The sequence below is a fragment of the Podarcis raffonei genome, chromosome 6, assembly GCF_027172205.1.
Source record: "Podarcis raffonei isolate rPodRaf1 chromosome 6, rPodRaf1.pri, whole genome shotgun sequence".
Classification (NCBI taxonomy): Eukaryota; Metazoa; Chordata; class Lepidosauria; order Squamata; family Lacertidae; genus Podarcis; species Podarcis raffonei.
In genome coordinates, this window is record NC_070607.1 from 25,923,769 (window position 1) to 25,939,939 (window position 16,171).

The window sequence follows — 16,171 nt, forward strand, 5'->3', positions numbered from 1 at the left end:
CCAGGGAAAGCACAAAGGGACTTGGATCCTGGTGGTGGGAAACTGGCCACACCCCAGAGGAGGAGAAGTGCTGAGAACTGCTGGAGACTGGGAGCTTGGAGGAGGATGAAGAGGAAGAAACAGGAAGGTACCCAAGAACAGGGAAGAGACGGGAATCTGACTTGGCAGCTCCATCTAAGAGCCACCTTGACAGCTTCTCTGCTGACAGCCTGCAAAGCGTGTTCTCCTTCATGGAGAACACGGGTTGCGGTGGGGTTAACCAGACACCTCCTGTTGCTGGGCAAGTTGGTTTGGTTGGTCCAAAGTGTGATTGGACTCCTCAGGTTGCTGGGGAGAGTTTGATGTTGCCAATTTTGGATTGACAGCCTGGGGTGAATATATTCCCTGCGCGCAGCGTTGAGCTTCCTCTTTTCGCTGCATACATCGGATTACCTGCCCACCCTCCATAATTTTAGGGCGTTTGTTGCGTTTGACCTTGCTATGCCTGTCATGGGGGTCGTCTGCTTTTAGGGCAGGGGCCTGGTAGGAATTTTGTCCATTTGGCTGATTGGCTGGTGCCATTTGGTTTTTGCCTACTGTGTAGCAAATCGTCACAACTTGTAAGGTTGCGGTTAGGCATTGGTTTTAGAAAAAATTGGTTGGTGGAGGGGTATGGATTGGCTGTGCCTGCCCCTCCCAATGCTGTTGCTGCAAGGGTATTCCATTAAAGGAATCTAGGGGCTCACCATGCTTTTGTCCGCACCCCTGTAAAGGGGGATAGGGCCACGCAAGAGCCCCTGGGAGCATTTGGGGAGAGGTGAGGGTCTGGTACCCAGCTCCATCTACTCCCCATGAAATGTTTTCCCTTACTGATTTTGCAGGCTTGCGGATATCAGTTCTGTCCCTGGGCAGGGACAGATAGTCGTAACCAATGCCTAAGCAACCACTCACATTGTTTGTATTTAAATAAAGTTGTGACCAAAATTATGCCAAAAACCTTAAGCAAAAATTATGGTGTGAAGTTTGAATTTATTTAGGGGTAGCTTGGGGACCTCGACACGCAAGCCCTCCCCCCACTCCCAGAACAAGGCATTTATTGCATGTTTCCGAGCAGAAAGCCAGACAGAAACACAGAGGATCCCTTGGAGTTCACCATAGATAGAGGGAGGGTCCTGACTCAGAGGGATAAGGGAGCGGAGGGGACGTTACTGCTTCATCTAGACAGGAGCCACCCTTAAAAGTATCCATGTGTTCTCTTTCTGCTTCCTTAGTAAAGAAATTAACTCTAAGTTAGCCAGCAGTTCACTTTCTTTCTCTGATCTGCGAATGACCTGTTCTCCTTGTTGGCTCCCTGTCACTGGATATCACAAAGTCCTTAGCATGATCTTTCCACCTTTACAATACTCTTTCTGAAGTGCAGCAACAAAAACTGCACATAGTGCTCCATGTGCAATTCCCCCAAATATTTGTATAATGGTGTTAGGATTTTGCCAGCTTTATTGCCTAATGATCCCTAGCATGTAGCTCAACAAATTTGGAGATCATCCCTAATTCCAAGTTGTTTATGAAGAAGTTAAAAAGCACAAGTCCCAACACCAAACCTTAAAGGACCCCCTCTTCTCACATCTTTCCATTCTGAGAACTTTCCATTAATTCCTACTCTCTTCTTCCTGTTTTTTAACCAACTATCAATTCATATGTGTACTTCACCTCTGATCCCATGACTAGTCAGTGGTCTTTGGTGATGAGCTTTATTGACAGTTTTTGAAAATCTAAGCTCCGTCTACTGAATCACCCCATCCATATGCTTGTTTACATGCTAAAAAAAAAAAAAAGAATCAGTTAGACAGGAGGACATCAGTATAGAAGCCTTGCCGCTTGGTCTCCAGCAATATTAGTTTTTCTTGTTTGGAATTCTATGTTTGATAATTCTATCTTTAATAAGGTAGCCAGGTCGCACCTCTCATTCAGCTCTCCAGGAGCTGGGTCTCTTGAGTCATAACCATTTCTTGTAAAGGGGCCGCATACCACATATTTAGTTGATTATGCATACAATAAAAGGTCAGTCCCACACCTACCAAAATTATAAAGACACCCTAACACCCTAACTTTCTGCAAACAAGGCAGAAAAATGGAAGCATTTTCCATGATGAAGGAAACCTTCCAAAAATCGGGACAGGTTTCACATTAATCCCCCTCTCTAAACTTGGATTCCTTCCGTAATACTTTCTTCAAGTAACTATTCAAAAGCCAACCAGAACTAAAACTTGCTTCTCAGAAACACCAGCACTGCCAGTGACAAGTAACCTCCTTGATGTCGAGCCAAAGCTGCTGGAGCCCAGCCAGCAGCCAAAGGAAGCCTCAAGCGGTGGTTCCCACAGCGCAGCAACCCGGCAAAGGGGATGCAGCAAGGAAAAGCACCGTCACCTCTCCGCTGGGAAGTGCTGAGCAAAGGCGAGTCCCCAGGCAACGTGGCCAATTTGATCGGCACAAGGCATGCAAGCTCCACCCCCCCAGTCGTTCTTAGACTCCTTATTGGGTGAGCAACACAGGCAAGCAACACAGTTGGAGCCTCCCTCCTCCCTGGCTGGCAGGGAGGGAGGGAGAGGAGCTGCTTCCTTTGAAACCCGGGAAATTTAAGGGACGTCATCAATAAGGGACAGCAGCGGGACATGGCGCTGGGATAAGGGACTTTCCCGCCAAATAAGGGACAGTTGACAGCTATGCTTGGTGCCCAAACTTGCAGCTTAGCCAGATTCTGAGGAAATTTAGGAATGTTTTGAAATGCTAATTCGTATATTTAAAGGTAGAAGTTTCTAATTCTCCATTAGAAGCCTAACCAGCTTGGTAACTCCATTTTGGAGAGCTACAAATGATACCATCACACTACTGCTACCACTTTGCCTACTGAGGTTCCTGAGTTGTTAATTAGGGACGGATGAATCCTTCAGTTTCTCATTTTCCCAATCATAAGCTCAGTTCATCATGTTTCTGTATCACTTTGCACTTTCATTTTTTTAAAAGCCCTCACATTTTAGTGTACATTTCTTCAAATGTCAGAATACAGTTATGTAGGCATTTTTGCAAGCAATTTCCCCAGTGCAATTCATTTTTTGTGTCATTTTCATTAATATGTTGATTCTTTTGTGCGGTTTCCCCTAATAGATGCAATTTTGCACACATTTTTGGCTTGAATAATTGCATTGCAAAATTTGAAGAAGTGCAAGTTTTGAAGAGCAGCTGCATTGTGGTTCGCACATTGTTTTGGGAGTTACAAATTAACCGGGTTCGCACTACAATGCAAGCTACACAAATTGAATTCCTGCCCCTTCCCTAAGCTTTTATCCAGCAAAGGTGGTTGATCTCAAGATGCTTGAGGATACCTAACTGAGCTGAATTGCAGCTTCAGACTAAAAGTGTCCTTGTCATTGCAACCTTGAGGTCACAGATGGAATGTCCATCTCAATGACCACTCCAGCATGTTCTGTGCCTGTAAGGAGCACGTTAGGAGGCCAAGACCCAAACATTAAGAGTGGGGACTTCTATTTTCTTACCAACTATCTTTATATTTTACTGCCATGAATTCTTTTATTCTAATTGACTCTCTTCCTTCCCATCCCCGTCATACTCCTTTTATCCTTGATATAAGACAATTCCAGCCAGCCTTATGCTAAGAGCATGAAATCGCAAGATCATCGCAGTAACTCAGTGTTACAAAGAAGTGCCATTCCTGTTGTGCTGTCCAATTACAAAATAGTAAAGCAGGGATAGTGCACAGCAATGATGTTTTTTTCTATTTGTTTCGGTAAGTTTAGCACAGCAGGAAATGTGGCATTCTCCCTAGATAATGTGTCAAAACCGCAGTTAGAATTTAAGTGCAAATGGAAGTTATCTTAAAGGCTTCATATGTAGGCTAATAACCCCGGTTGCTTAAATGAGATAATTATACCTTACATAATATATTTCACTTCAAGGATTTGGTATCTTCATTTTAATAAAATAATAATTTGCTCTTGGGGGGTGGGGGAGTGCAAATAGCCCTTTTATGTGAAGGCCCTGTAACACTAACGTGCCAGTATATGCTCAGAATTATTATTTTATATAGCTTTCAAAATTTTGGAACCATTCCCCCCAGCACCTTCAAGATATTTTAGTGAAAACAGGCTTCAACTTTGACTCAAATGATTGAATGGGTAGGTGCTGAAAATCCATCAGCTTGACAGCATTTGCTGTCAATATTTAGAAACGCCACTACAAAGTTAACCATGGAAGACATTAATGGTCTATCTGTGCCCAGGAAAGCCATGTGCAATCAGATTTCACCAAAAGAAACAAACTCCATCCAAATATCATGCCAAGAATGCTCACATTACATATTCAAAATAAATTACTGAAATTTACACAGAGATTTTGCATAATGCTGCCCTATTTGCATAACTTTATCCTCCAATCAATCTCAGATTTTTTTTAATTATATGGCAAGCATTACATCCTACCTTTCAGCTACAAAAAAGAAAAAAAGGTCAAGGCATCTAATAACAGTTAAAATAATAAAAAGAGCAGATGACAATTCATTAACAAACACCATTTAATCAATGGGAAGGCTCATTTGAAAGGAAGCAGTCCATCAGATGAGCTTTGAAACCCTAAATAGTTCAGAGCCAGACTATCACCAGCACTTTGAACTGGGTGCTACTGCAGCTATTTCAACAACAAAGTCACAGCTAGCATATTCTGGACCAGTTGCAGTTGCTGGACACTCAACACAGGCAGCCCCACACAGAGCACATGGCAGTAGTCCAGACATGATATAATCAAGGCTTGTAACACCATGGTCACTTCTGTATTTTCCAAGAAAGGGTCAATGGGTAATTAATGGGCACTGCAATTGTTCAAGAGGAGAAGCATGACTGAAACGGCACAAAAACAACAATTTTTAACATATTATAGATATGGCCTGTATTTGTTTGAACACTGTTCAACGTTCCATGCATCTGATAAGGAAGCAAAAGCCATATTACAGACAATTTTGTTGCACATAGTATCACAAGAGGAAGTGCTCAGGTCATCTGAAGCTGACTAGACCTGGCCATGATACTAACCAATTTTCTTGTGAATCAGTTTTCTGCCCACTTAAGTTGTCTTGAGGGTGCAGAGTAGCCATGTTGGCTACCCCTAGTATAACACAATACAGACAGTATTTGCTTTTGGGTAGTTCCCATCATCCTTGACCAATGGTAATGTTGGCTAGGGTGGATGGGATCTGGAGTCCAACAGCATCTAGAGAGCCACAAATTTCCCGTCCCTAATCTAATAGACAGGGATGCGGGTGGCTCTGTGGTCTAAACCACAGAGCCTAGGGCTTGCTGATTAGAAGGTTGGCGGTTCAAATCCCCATGATGGGGTGAGCTCCCGTTGCTCGGTCCCTGCTCCTGCCAACCTAGCAGTTCGAAAGCACGTCAAGGTGCAAGTAGATAAATAGGTATCACTCTGGCGGGAAGGTAAACAGCATTTCTGTGCGCTACTCTGGTTCACCAGAAGCAGCTTAGTCATGCTGGCCACATGACCCGGAAAAACTGTCTGCGGACAAACGCAGGCTCCATCGGCCTGTAAAGCGTGATGAGCACCGCAACCCCAGAGTTGGACCTAACGGTCAGGGTCCCTTTACCTTTAATCTAATAGACACCCATAACAATTCTACCGAAACATGTTCTGTTATCAACTAATTGAATAAATACTTCTGTCTTAAATGTCATTGCTAGTATGGAACCCAAGCTCTTGGAAAAGAAATTATTTTTGTATGAAAGCAATATACCTAAACACAAACTAAACCTTTTAAAAGAACTATTTTTTTTAAAAAAAATCCTCTAATTGTCTATATACAGCAGTGCTTGCATTTTTCCATATAATTTGGCACTTCTTGTCAGTCTTGCTCAGGAGAATCTATACAGGATAAGTTGTTTTCTGGGGGTGGGGAAAGAAATCTACTTTTAACAAGGGGCTAAAATGTGGAATTAAGAGATTAATTTTCAATATCTGACTTTAAAAAAATTGCTCTTAGCTAATCCTAGCAAAATTAAAATGTTGATTTCAATAAAGGTTTCTTTAGCACAGAACATTTCTTATAAACAATCTGTTTTAGATTTTCTCAAGTAGCCAAAAGTCAAGGAAACAGAATTTTAATGGCACGGTGTTGACAAAGAGCGAACTACTTCACGTATCTTAGAACACAATAGGAAATATAGTTTAAGTTCTTAAATCACAGGAAAATCACTATGAAGTTACATGCCTAAGATTTAATAAATATAGCGGAGTGCTTTCAACAATCTGCAAGCAAAAACATTCTTAAATAAGATAAAGTAAGTAACATTAGGACTGGTAGCAGTACGTGCTCCATCCGTGCTAGAGAATTTACATAGGCATTGTTGTGGAGCCAAGTGCCAGTGCCCAGGTGCAAGGAGGCTACAAAAGCCGTAAGACACCCAGGAGAAGGGTGATGTAATCAGTAGTGGCTGAAAGAGTGGAGCAGTGTGGGACAGCACTGGGTACCTGGCTTCCTAACATAGAAGTCACTTCCAGCAACCAAGAGGGAGAGGGGCAAGGCAGTAGAGATGGAGTGGTGGTGCCTATCTGATGTTCTCTGACGTTCTCACTGCTGTGTTCCCACTGCACTGGCTTCCCTGCCATCTAATCTCTCACGCTTTTGGTTTGAAAGAGAAATGAAAAGGCAAAATTGCCTATACAGTGGTACCTCGGGTTAAGAACTTACCGTATTTTCGCTCTATAAGACGCACCAGACCACAAGATGCACCTAGTTTTTGGAGGAGGAAAACAAGAAAAAAAATATACTGAATCTCAGAAGCCAGAACAGCAAGAGGGATTGCTGTGCAGTGAAAGCTGTTCTGGCTTCTGGGATAGCTGCGCAGCCTGCATTCACTCAATAAGATGCACACACATTTCCCCTTACTTTTTAGGAGGGAAGAAGTGAGTCTTATAGAGCAAAAAATATGGTAATTTGTTCTGGAGGTCTGTTCTTAACCTGAAACTGTTCTTAACCTGAGGTACCACTTTAGCTAATTGGGCCTCTCACTGCTGCCACATCAATTTCTGTTCTCATCCTGAAGCAAAGTTCTTAACCTGAGGTACTATTTCTAGGTTAGCGGAGTCTGTAACCTGAAGCGTCTGTAACCCGAGGTAGCACTGTAAGCCACTGGAGGTGGTGGGGAATCATTAATGTATTTTGTGGATTAATACAGCTCCCTAACACAGTAACAACAACTGAGGGCTATTGTACATGATGAACAACTCAACAAGCCATCCCTGACCTGGGCCACTTCACACGAAAGATGTGCTTTTTCAGAAGTGATTTCTAGCAATGGGGGATCAGGCAATAAAATGTAACTGCAGTCCCAGCCAGTCTAGAGCACACTGGCAAAGTTGAAGCTCTGGGCAAGGATGGAGATCCTGTAGCCTACCAGATATTGTTGGACCACAACTGCTCCCATCCTTAATCATTGGTCATGTTTCCAGAGCTGATGGGAGATGGAGTGCAGTAACAACTGGAGGGTCATAGGTTCTCCATTCCTGCTTTACGGGTTATTGTTCCTTTAATTAAAAGCTTCCTCCCTGAAGGTTCTCCTCTTTTTATCGCTGCTTCTTCTTCACCAGAACTGGGGTATTAGTGGTGACTGCCTCATAGCAAACCATCTTCTATTCCATGCAGTGGGGAAGGGGAGGTATTAATGAATGACTTCTTTTAATCATGTTTTTTCTTTAAGAGAAACAAAAGAATCTACTAGATCCCTTCACAACCCCAACTCGTTTGCACAGGGAACAAAAGATGGGTAATTCAAGGCAGTTCATCACTAATCCTCTTAACTTTTCTGAACTTCAATAAAATAGAAGTCACAGAACCTGGAAGTAGGAATCTACTAATTTATATTGCTGGGGACATTGATTACAGAAGGAATTTGGTCAAGGGAAAAGTTAGCATTTGATGATGCAGCATTGTAGCATCTAAAACTACCATTTTAAATTCCCACTTCGAATTGATAATGGAAAGAAAATGGAATTGCAGCACTAAAGGTTCCTAATGTGGAAGCAACCTCTGATGTGGTTAAAAAGTCTTTGCAAGTGGACTTGAGCCCCTAAGAAAAAGCTTGCCAACCAGTTCTAATATACAGTGGTACCTCGGGATGCAAACAGGATCCATTCCGGAGTCAAGACACAATGGCACATCTGCGTGTGCGCGGGTCGCATTTTGTCGCTTCCGTGCATGCGCATGACATCATTTTGAGCGTCTGCGCATGCGCGAGTGGCAACACCCGGAAGTAACGTGCTCCGTTACTTCCGGGTTGCCGCGGAGCGCAACTCGAACGCGCTCAACCCGAAGCACATTCAACTCGAGGTACAACTGTACAAAGATTTTTTTTTTCTAAAAAGAAAAATTAAAGGGGGGAAACACGCAACTGGTGCTCTGACATTCCATCCATATTTTGTAAGAAATCCATTCGGCATGCTAAGGATTTGCAAGCAAGAAAGTAAGATTTTTTTACAGGTTTTCCAAAATTTGGCATTTCATCCACCTCAAACTATGCCTTGAATTTCATTACTAATTACTACAATATCAGTGGTGGCAATTATAATAATATCATTGGAGAACAAGCAGGCTGCTTTTGCTTGCAGCACAAAATAGCAGCCCTGCGAGTAACATAAAGCATTGCTGCACTATATAAAGCAACATGATTAGCAGGTGTAACTTGCAATTAAACTTTACAGGCTCGCACACACATAAAAAAGCCTAAGTGTTATAAATATATTTCTTAATATAACGGAGATTTACCCCCCCCCCGTGTTTTGTTTTGAAGAGTCCAGTACAATATAGCAGCTGAGGTGTGTGTGTTTGCTTGTTTGTTTGGAACAAAACAAGTCTGTTAAAAGAAATGTCTGCAAGTTGAGACACTTCAATGGGCATTTCCACAGAATTCAATAGAAGTTTATAACTGCCAGTTCTGACCATGTATAATGTGTAACCTTAGGTCAGTTAAAATTAAAGAATTTTGGTTTATTTGAGACAGGTGATTGAAGGAATGTTCAAGGGAAATCACAATCTCTCCACACTCCCCTATTCCCCCTTCACTACAGTATTCTCTAAGGAGGAATGCCTGCTCTCCGATTTATCTCTGCAGCTCACAGAGTAAATTAAAATTCCCAACTGGAAAAAAATGAGAAATTACAGATGAAATCTTGGACAATATAAAGTACAGAACCGCCTAAGCCTATACAATCTTATAAGCCCATATGAAGTTGAGAAAACAACTCAACATAAACATTCTGTGTCAACGGTGGCATAAAGGAGACTACTTCATCAAATATCAATCTTGCAATCAAGCTCAAAACAAGACTTTTATGGGCGTCCTGATTTATACTTTAAATATATTTAAGGCAGTGCAATCACTTTTCTAAAGCCCTGGAGATAACCACCATTGTGGAATACTGTGACAAGATATTCCCTTTGAGTTATTCTGCAACTAGAAACCATATGGCTCTCTATTTCAAAGCTACACTGATCGTTTGGGGAGTGTTTGCAAAATCAGATCAAAAAAACAAAACACACGAGCACACTGAAGCAATATGTTATTGGACTACAACTCTGATCATACCTGGCCATAGACTAAACTGGCTGGGGGGATGGGATTAGTGGTCCAACTCCATCTGGGGAAATTAGGTTGAAGAACATTGCTCTAGCACGTGTGTGCTATAACTAGCAACTAAAACATCAGATAAAGCCAGCTCTAAAATCTATTGCAGCTATATTAGTAATCAAAGTAAACATTTTAACACTTCAAGACTGCAGCTGTCTCTGTGGTACCCTCTCTACTTTCCCATCTATACAAAACCTGTGATGTGGCTGGCTATCCACCTCCAGTCCACAGAGCAGCTTTGGTTTAAGAAAAGAAATTCTGTGCACACCAGAATTTTGGCACTTCTCATTTTTTTCCCTTCTTCTCCTTAAAAAGCAGTTGCACAAACTTATGTCTTTTAACACTAGGCTCATCACAGGCACGTTGACTAGATATGGTAATGCACATCCTTGTTTTCCTGCAAATAACCAATGCAGTACTACCGGACATTTTCATTACAGTATACATGCACTGGCCTCTGTCCCCCCACCGCTACCCTTACTGCTTAGCTTCTGTAATGGTTTATTCCAGGGTGAAGAAACCTGCTTTAGGATGCACCATAAGGGAGTGAGAATACGAAAGTAGGAACTGATATCTGAATGGTAAAGTGATACAGTGGTACCTCAGGTTAAGAACTTAATTCGTTCTGGAGGTCCGTTCTTAACCTGAAACCGTTCTTAACCTGAGGTGCCACTTTAGCTAATGGAGCCTCCCGCTGCTGCTGCACTGCTGCCACATTTTTGTTCTCATCCTGAAGCAAAGTTCTTAACCCGAGGTACTATTTCTGGGTTAGCAGAGTCTGTAACCTGAAGTGTCTGTAACCCAAGGTACCACGGTACTTTAAAGCTGGGATAGGGGGGAAAATTGGGTTCCACTTCACACTTAAAAACGTAACAAGCAATTTAAGTAATCTGTAGATACAGCTACTGGAAGCAACTTCAGTGACCGTGGCAGCTGAAACACAGAGATGGTGGCTATACCCGGACATAACAAGTCATGGCCCAGTTCACAAGTAATGCTAAGCTAAATAATGTCCTAGCTTGAATGCATTAAATTATGGCATCTTTCCAAATTCTCCTGCTGCTGGGCTAAGTTTGGCTTAGTGGTACATTCAAAACTAAGCTCAAGGTTTTTCTCCCCTGACAAACTGGGAGTGGTAAGACAATAACAAACCTTGACTACAACTTGTGGTTTGTCTGGAATGAGACAAACCACAAACCCAGGTTCAAATGTACCATTAGAGCCAAATTATGGCTTAGCTTCAGGTAGCATGGTAGCAGGACCACCAGGAGAGGAAGAAAGTGGATGGGGTTTCTGTTATGAATACCCACATGCTCAGATAGCCATGGTTTGGCTTAGCATTATGTACAATCTGGACCCATGTTTGGGGAGAAGAGAAGTGGGGAAGAGGATAAGCATGCAGAGGCAGAGAAAGAATTATGGGTGGAGGAGTGTCATAATTCTGCTATCCTCTGGATACCCTGGAAAATTCACCAGACCAAACCTGCTGTAACCTGGAATCTGTGCAATGAAGCAAACTGAGTGCTGAATAGGACACAACTGTAAGCAGCCTGAGGAAACTCCATCAACCAAAAGCAAGTCTATGGTGAGAGACCTGGGAGATGTCAAGAGGGTTCCAGGAACTCTCTTCTTCATTGTGAGATTCTGGAGTTGATCTATGAGTTTATCTGGACCCCGGGTGGAACCAGAATACCTGAGTGGAGTCCTGCATGAGAGCCAGGAGGCTAAGATGTGTAATGACTACTAATTATTTTATAATATTAGTTGCTGCTGTTGTTTGAGCTTTCTGTCCAATGCCTAGAGACATTTCCTACATATTAAGCTATATAGAAATGGTCTAAGGAGCTAAATAAATGTGTTGTACTCTCCATGTGAGTGGAAACCATCAGAGCACACAAAATGGGAAAAGATCTTGGATGGGTGTATCAGCTTTTCATTCACAAAATAGTTTCAGTGGCCATAGTATTTGTACTGGTGTATTTGCCAGACATCCTTGCAATGCTCGCTTAAGATCCCCATCACCTTTAATATGTCCCATCCCATGTCCTGGGACCTGAGTGAATAAGCAGAGCTGTACGAACTCCTGCGATCATAAAAGTGGAAAATCAAGAAAAGCACTTTCTCTCTTTGAATGGAGGAGGTCATTCATTTTCACATACAGTAGTATAATCCCATTAAAGTCTAATAGAAAAGAAATTACATGGGCTGCTATATCCTGAAAATTAAATACAAATTAGGAGCAAAAAAACCACAAACGCATAAAGAAAGAAAGAAATCGCTGTACAATTTCCTTAATACTTGCACAATTTGGATGAACAATCTTCATTCATTCACACAGTTTAGTATAAATATAAAACAAGGCACCCCCTTAAGCATTTTTAGTAACAAATTAAACATTTGCATTTTTTAGTGTGCAGAGAGGCTTAGCATTCGCGCAGCTTCAAAACCAAAGTACAGCCTCAAGGGAAGCCTCTCCGCTGACAAATTAATACCTTAGAGAATAGAGCTGAATGGTGGCAATGAACTCATTTGTTCCCCCAATAATGAAGAATGACTCTTTCTTTACCACATCTGTGACTGTTGCCATGGTGACCCAGACTTACCTCATTGCTTCTCGAAGTGCTCCTCGCTCACCAAGAGTCGTGTGCTTGATGTCATCAAAATTATTTTCCAGCTTTTCACAGTTCTGCAACAACAATAATAAAAAAAACCAGGAGAATCCACATTAAAAAAGCGGAATTTCCAAGTTGGGTGAAGCCCTCATTCTAGTTAGATAAATTGCCCACATTCACTCTCAGTGCAAACATAGCTGATTATATTGATTACATATTCACACAAATTACTCATTTTTGCTTTTAATTGCATAGGAGTAATTAAAAATGACACTGTGAACTCAGCAACAAAGTACGAAAGAAGCTTATGATATGGTTGCCATGGCAATTCTCTTATCAACATTCCATAATGTGAGAGATAAAATTTCCTCCTATCGGTTTTGTTCCCACAACCCAAGCAAGAAGAACAAATGTGTATTATCTTTTTTGTGTGTGTCATTTTCCAATGAAAGAGGTGCCATCAGATAGGCCCAATAAAGATGCATATGTTTATTGCATGCGAAGGAAATGCCTTAAATATAACGATAACGAATCATGTTTTGTACTGATTCAGCGGGAGCAAGTGTCCAGGAAAACCAAAAACTCTAAATTCCAAAAGTTATTACAGAGCACCTGATTTGCTGAAACTGCCACCAACTAACTTTATTTCATTTAAACATACACACACACTTGAAAGCAAGATGCAATAAATTCAATATCTGATGAGTGAAGAGAAAGCTCTGTAAGGCCCTGTCTGGACAGTACCTCTAAAGCAGTATCACACCAGTTTAAACAGTTTAAGCAAGGCTCCCCCCCCCAAGAATCCCAGGAGCTGTGGTTTGTCAATGGTGCTGAGACCGTTTCCCTCACAGAGCTACAATTCCCAAAGTTCCCTGGAAAGAGGAATTTATTATTAAACCACTCTGAGAACTGGAACTCCTTGAGGAGAATAAGGGTCTCCTTTTGGGATGAGATCCTAGAGTTTGACATTACAGAGCAACACTGCTCCCCATCCCAAAACATAATCAGACTCTCAGGTATGAGCAGAAAATCAATGTTTAATGATTTCAGGTACACTGTAGAATTATTGCAGAAACAGAGAACAGCTATAACCTCTTCATAAACAAGCAAACATGATCTCCCCTAATCAGAATATGTATGTGTAATGGCTTTAGGGGTTGCTTGTGCGTAAATAGCCGCCGCTCTGGGCTAGGTTGGCTGGTTAAACCATTTCTCGCTGGACAGCCATCCACTCCGTGGCTGTTCAGTCGCTGGCAGAATCCGTCAGTGGGCGTTTCTTAAACCTTTTTCAACATAAAAGTTGTTTGACGCCCAGTCTCCTCCTACTCTCCCTGCGCGGAAGTCTTCTGCGCAGGGAGGGCATGGGTAGCGGAGGACCTGTGCTCTCCCCGCTGGTGTCCAGTGAAGAGTCCCGGAGCCTGCTCTCTGCTTCTCCCATTGGCCCCCCTCTATCCCTGGTGTAGCGCTGATTTTCTTCCCCAACAGGAGACTTGCCTCTCTCCCTGCTTGGCCCCTCTCCAGCATCGTTGTGGGGCCTCGCCTCCTCCTCTAGTTCCGATGGCAGTTCCCTGACAGTATGTATGGTATATTTGCAATATGGATCTTCATAATAATCCCCAGAAAATTTCCAATCTCCTCCCTTCAGTATTAAAACTGTGGCATTTTATACCATATCATATCACATATCATATGATAGCTATCTACACACATACACACAGATATAGAGAGAGAGTGTGTGTATATATACACACACACACTGTATATATACCAGTATATATATCAGTAAACGAGGAGAATTAAGACTAAAAGAGCTTATCTTTTATTTCTTATTTATTTATTATTAAATATTAAATATTTAATTAAATTTTAAAAAATTAAATATTATTTATTTATTTATCTAATCTCACTGTATACAAGTTGTACAAGTGACAATAAAGTATTTCAATACACACACACACACACAAAACACACACAAACATATACATATGATAAATTGGTATGCTTTGCAGCCCTATAAAGTTTCCATAAGTGTAAACTATGAGTGACATCTAAAATGAGTCTTGAAATGAATAGGTGACATCCTAGACATGTAAAAGAAAAGCAAACTACTGCATGGGTTGCAAGTTTCAACAAGGCCTCATTCTCAAGACGGCTTCTTGGAGCAACATGGAGAGAAAGGTCATTTGGAAGGTTCGGAGTTAGACATGTCACAGTTCTAAGGCGCTTGAAAATCCTTCCTGTGGCCACCATTCATGACCCCCGTCAAACTTAGGAGCCCGATTGCACTCAACGGATTCAGTGTGAGAGAAGCATTTGCCCCTATGGGATCGGGACTGTCTACATGGTTTTTTCAGGCAGCGAAACTGAACAGGCCATCCCTGTCAGCTCCTCACCAGTTTAATGAGTTGACGTTTTATGCTGCGAAATAGCAAAATCTTTGAAGAAGGGGTGGCACCTTAAGTCCAGCAACCTTATTATTCCTATCCCTTTTTTTTACTAATGGAAGGCAATGACAGCACCTTACAAAATGAAGAACATCTAAGCAGAAGCACATCAATAATAATCCGAGCTAGAAAACCAAGCATTGAAACAGCCCAGATTGTTAAAATGGAAAACAAAACAAAAAACCAATGCAGCTTGTTAATGCAGTCAACAGTAATCTCAAAGCTAGGAGCCACAATTATATTTTCAAAGCAAATTAAAACAAAAGGGTCTTTGCAAGCCTGGCCCTACCATTTAGTTAATTTGGGATATCATGGAAGGGCAGAAAATTGCTCCATGGTTTATTATCTTTGCATTCTTACTGCCAAGAAGGCAGAGAGAGACACGTGATATTGTGTCCCATTTTTTGCAAAAATAGTTCGGCCAGCTGTGGGCACCATACATCTTCACCTCAGCAGGGAAAAGGGTGCCATTTATTCCTCTATCGCAGGCAGCAAAATTTCTCAAGCGAGCTCTCGTCTTCAGTCATTACCTACAACCAACCAACAAAGGAGTGAGGTGGCAGATTTCAACTGTCAAGGAGTTCCACAGCCTCCATGCTGCCCCTGAAAATATCCTGTCTGAACAAAGGTGCTATTTACATTTTGGAAACACACAAGTTTATTTAAGCTTATTGATTAAAACAACAACAGAATTTAACAACAGCAAAAGATCTGAAAGTGGTTGATAGCTCTGAAACATTTCTCCACAAATTTTAGTACAGCAACCCAGAACCATCCATAAGGCTTCTTCCCATTTCTATTCCTTTACTTGCGTTTTATGATTCTTTATAATATTTAGACGCATGGTACAATCTGTGTGCTAAATGTGTTCTGCCTAGAAGAGGATGGTACACACGTATTTACATAATGTCGCCCATTCTGCCAATCCTGCAGCCATTTCCTAATGATGCCCTGTCTTTGGCTATTGTGAAATTATGACAGATAGCTCGGTTCTTTAAAAGACAAACATGAATGAAAAATAATTACCCAAGCCCCTTTATATCACTTTATTAAAAAGGCCTTATCAACTTGCCCAGCTAACGTCAAAATTAGCTTGTTATAACTTTTGAGATAATGCTACAGACATTTTAATATACACTATTAAACATCATGCTACTCTACTGACACTGCTAAGACATAATTACCAAATCAGCAAAGGATATTTGAAGCAAGGCTGTGTTAGGAGTTCTTTTCTTTCATCTCTTTTTCAAGGAATCTGCAAGGCCATTTTTAAAAAAATAAATCACACATTAGTTCTGTCCTCTGTTTAGTCTCATATGTTTTCTGTTCCTCATCAGCAATATATTATTCACCTTTGTAAAGGCTGCAGGAAGACTACTCCTGTGCCTTTACTCTTTGCAACCAGAAGATAGAGTTGGTTCCATTTGACAAT

At 41.5% G+C, this 16,171-nt stretch overlaps 1 protein-coding gene across 3 annotated transcripts in view; it reads right to left on the reverse strand.

Annotated features, from left to right (window-relative positions):
- Positions 1 to 16,171, reverse strand: part of DPYD (dihydropyrimidine dehydrogenase) — a 503,241-nt gene that overhangs the window by 422,963 nt on the left and 64,107 nt on the right. For all 3 annotated transcript variants that reach the window (XM_053391713.1, XM_053391712.1, XM_053391714.1), the window contains exon 3: positions 12,287 to 12,369. In XM_053391713.1, coding sequence (XP_053247688.1) covers positions 12,287 to 12,369 — 83 coding nt within the window. The remainder of the gene's footprint in view (positions 1 to 12,286; positions 12,370 to 16,171) is intronic.